Source organism: Ixodes scapularis, unplaced genomic scaffold (genome assembly GCF_016920785.2).
Source record: "Ixodes scapularis isolate PalLabHiFi unplaced genomic scaffold, ASM1692078v2 PGA_scaffold13__105_contigs__length_92229423, whole genome shotgun sequence".
NCBI lineage: Eukaryota > Metazoa > Arthropoda > Arachnida > Ixodida > Ixodidae > Ixodes > Ixodes scapularis.
In genome coordinates this window covers 54,606,775-54,610,510 of record NW_024609839.1, presented here as the reverse complement: position 1 = coordinate 54,610,510, position 3,736 = coordinate 54,606,775, and the positions used below count along the sequence as shown (strand labels likewise).

The 3,736-nt window shown below is 48.2% G+C and overlaps 1 protein-coding gene across 1 annotated transcript; it reads right to left on the bottom strand.

Annotated features, from left to right (window-relative positions):
• Positions 1 to 476: 476 nt before the first annotated feature.
• On the bottom strand, positions 477 to 2,540 carry LOC120837516 (solute carrier organic anion transporter family member 4A1-like). Its single transcript, XM_040206938.1, has one exon. The coding sequence runs from the start codon at positions 2,538 to 2,540 to the stop codon at positions 477 to 479; it is 2,064 nt and encodes a 687-aa protein (XP_040062872.1).
• Positions 2,541 to 3,736: the final 1,196 nt, after the last annotated feature.

Here is a 3,736-nt window from a genome sequence, read left to right as displayed (position 1 = left end):
CAACCAGTGGGACAATAAAGGTTTGAATTGTTCGATGGAACACTCTATAAAAACTAACAACAGTGAGTTGTGTAGTTGACAGCAGCTAGAAAAAAAGATAAAAGAAAGAAACGTGCTTAGATGCAACAGCTATGTGAACCATAAAATGAGTTTATATTCAAGTTTTACAACACAAATTATACGGAGTGTTACAGAACCGCACCGGCTCATGACAGTGGCAAGCCTTAAATTTAATTTCCACTCTACAGTTAGCGTGTAATATATTACTAAATTAATTTCAACGTTTTAGTAAATATCAGTTAAAGGAATAGGAGAGAAAATAACGGCGGATGATGTCAAAGTTTAATTGCTATACTTGAATGCAAAGCATGTCCGTGCACGTCAAACAAATTACTGCAGAACGCCTGAAATTTTCATCATGACTTACAAATATAAAAGAAAGCAAAATCCACGAAACTGGTTGTCTGCGCGTCATTTTAATCACTTTTCGGAGATGAACTCGTGGGTACGACCTCTGGAGTCTTATGTTCCTCGGGTGGATGATAGCTCAAAGATGCGCAGATAAAAAACACAATCGATAAACTTTTCAAAAAAAGGAGCAACCCTGCCATGTAACGACTCATCTTTGCGTTCTCATAAAGCAGGCAGTTTCCCGAATTTTCAGGCGTGTTGTGCAGTGCAGAAGACCACAGCCTACAAGCGTTGTCGATCGCCGTGCCAAAAATGACGGGGGCCGGAATCGATCCCAAAAGACGGATGCAAGCCCACTTCACGCCAAGCGCGAACGACTTTTGCTTTACCATGACACACCTTATAGCGACGCTAACTGCGGGAGCACTAATAAAAAACGTCATGAAGAGACTGAGGAAAGTTGCCAAAATGTACAAGAAATAGGCGAAGCAGTCACTTTTACACCTCATGCGTTCTGCAGCCACAGTGAACAGAGAGCCGTTGGTCAGCATTATTGTTCTGGCGGGTGTCGTTGCGTTGACGCATTCGCAAGAACTGTACAGGCGAGAACCCTCGAGAATGGCTTCTTCGCGGCAACCGGCAAGGCAGCCTGACAGGTACATTATCTGGTCTTCGCCACAGACGGGATTGAATTCCATAGGGCAGCTGCAGTTGTCGCTGCAGGGCAGAGGTTCAATCACGCCCGCCGTCCTGTTGACTCCTCTGTAATGTAGGTTTGGACAGTACGAAAACATCATGAGGAACACGAACCAGTTTAGTATGCACATGTTGAGGCACATGCGGATTATGGTACTGCAAGCCATGTCCAGCTTGGAGACGATGTAGCCTCCCAGCAATGTACCGAGAGACGCGCTTGGAATGGCCATCAATCCGAGAAGCAACGAGGCCCCTGAAGATGTCATCCGGAATTGGCTTTCAAAGAGCTTTGTGCTGAAGTTGGCGTAGCCCGATCCTATCGACGTCTCTAACGTACTAGCGAGGCAGATGAACACGAAAGTCTTGTTGCAAAGGAGGCACCACAAGGCTCTCGGCATGTTGCCAATTTTGGACGGTCCTGCTGGCATCGTGTCGCCTTTAATCCTCTCATCCACTTCAATCCTCTTCTCCGACATTATCCTCGCTGATCCGGGCAGCTTTCTGGGAAACGCAAAGATTGGAATGCTTGCCAGGGAGGCTAAGACAAAGGTCAGCACAAATCCCAGCCACCAGGCACCAACCCAGACGTTACTCGATCTAGACAATCCGAGGGTTGCAGGATCTACAGTGATGTCCGTGTATATGTTGAGAAAGGTACCTCCCAAAATGAAGCCGCAAGCAGGTCCCATAATCGCCGCCGTGTAGTAGATGCTGATGTACTTCGCCGACTTCTGGTTGGACAGGTTGTCGTCTAAGAAGGACACCGACAAGGTGTAGAAGGGAACCATTGCCAAGCCATGAAGCATATTGGCGAACATTAAAACCCATCTGTAGTCCCGCAGGTGGAGATCGTCGGCTTCCGCAGGCGCGTCTTCTTCGGTGAAAGGACACAGTTCCTTTTTGAGTACGCTAAATTTGTACTGCGGGGCCAAAAAATGAGGGAGTGAGAAGAGCAGAGAACCGATCCCCATTATCAAAGTTCCGATGGCCATCAGTTGTGGTCTGTGGCCCTGACCGCCCAAGTAGGTGATGGGTAACAGCAGCGCTAGAGATCCAATGTTGTACATGGACACAATCATACCCACCTCTGCACTCTGTAGTTTGAAACGGCGCTCGAGAGAGGGCAAGGCCACGTTGACGAAGCCGCTGATTACCATTCCCTGGACAAAGGCCGCAACGCAGAATGTGAAAAGCACACACCTCGCTGTCATGTACGACTGTAGAAATACCGGTGTGATGAAGAACCATCCGCATCGTAGATCTGCATCATCTGTGTCTCCTTGAATCCTCTCCAAAGCATTGTCAACGCGTCCTGACACAGAGGGTTTGGGAGGTGGATGCGCAGGTTGTCCAGCTGCCACAGGCTCCTCGACGTGCTCAGGACTCTTGTCGTCCAGCTTCAAGTCCTTGCGAGGTTGTTGGTCCATTACCATAGCGCTATTCGTTCTGTTATAGCAATCTAGTAGGGTTCGAGTGGCACTTGAATTACGGCTCGTGCCAGTCCAGCAATCGTCTTCTTTTTTCTTTTTATATTGGATTGCGGTCCGCTTTATGGTGCCAGTTTGGAAAAACGCTGAACACTGTGTTCAGCGTTTTTCCAAACTGGCGCCATAAAGCGGACCACATTGTTTTGTAAGCTGCCGTTTCCACACAAAGGTGAGTCCCGCGAAAAAACTACTTATTTAGGAATTTCTCGATAACAAAAAAAAAAATCCGTTAGTTATTTAGACACCAGGACATGGTTAGTGTAAACGCTTCAAAAAACGAGGGTGATGAAATGATCAGACACGACAGGACAACCGCTGTACTCGCGACTGAAAGGTTTTATTTGGAAAAGAAAACAGAATACATACGTCAGTACCAGATAACGTCAGTACCAGATAACACAATGTGTAATCAAACAATACGCCCTCCACGAGGCCCGAATCATGAAAGTAGGTCACTAGGCGGAACCCATGCCAGTCATGGTCTGGCGCAAAAAGGACAGCTCACTGGCGGCCATATCCGTGTGCGCTGCTGCTGAGCGCGTTCTGACGGCGAGCTTCCGCAGTCCTTTTGGAACGTTTATTTAGCACCATCCAGGTTGCCGGTCTTAGCAGGCTATTAATGTGAGCTCGTTCTGAGCATGCGCTCTGAACATCGCCCTCAAATATGGCGTCCAGTGAATACCTCCTATAGCAACCGACTTCTCACTCACGTATCTTTCTCCGAGGCACGAAATATAAAAAGCCTCGATAATTTCGCGGGTGTCCCTCTATGTCTTCGTTCAACCGTCACCTCGTCAAAGGCCGGCTGGCACGTGCAGTCTCCGCAATGCAAAGGGAGGAGTCCCCTCACCGTGGCCCTCAGCGAGTAATACCCAATTCATACCCAATTCACACGGCAGCGTAAAGGTACTTTTCGCTTACGTTCCTTAAGCGTGTTTCACATGCAGCGATTTTGGCCCTGGAGCGGCGCGATTTCTGCCGTCGCGGCGCTCGTGCCGCTGAACAGCTGGTGCTGGCCAGATCGCCGCGACGGCAGAAATCGCAACTGCTGCATGTGAACTATAAGGCTTTAGCTGAAGGTACTTGTAGTAAACGGCGTTTTTTATCACACGAGAAACAAACGGAGCACTTTAAGTTGATGT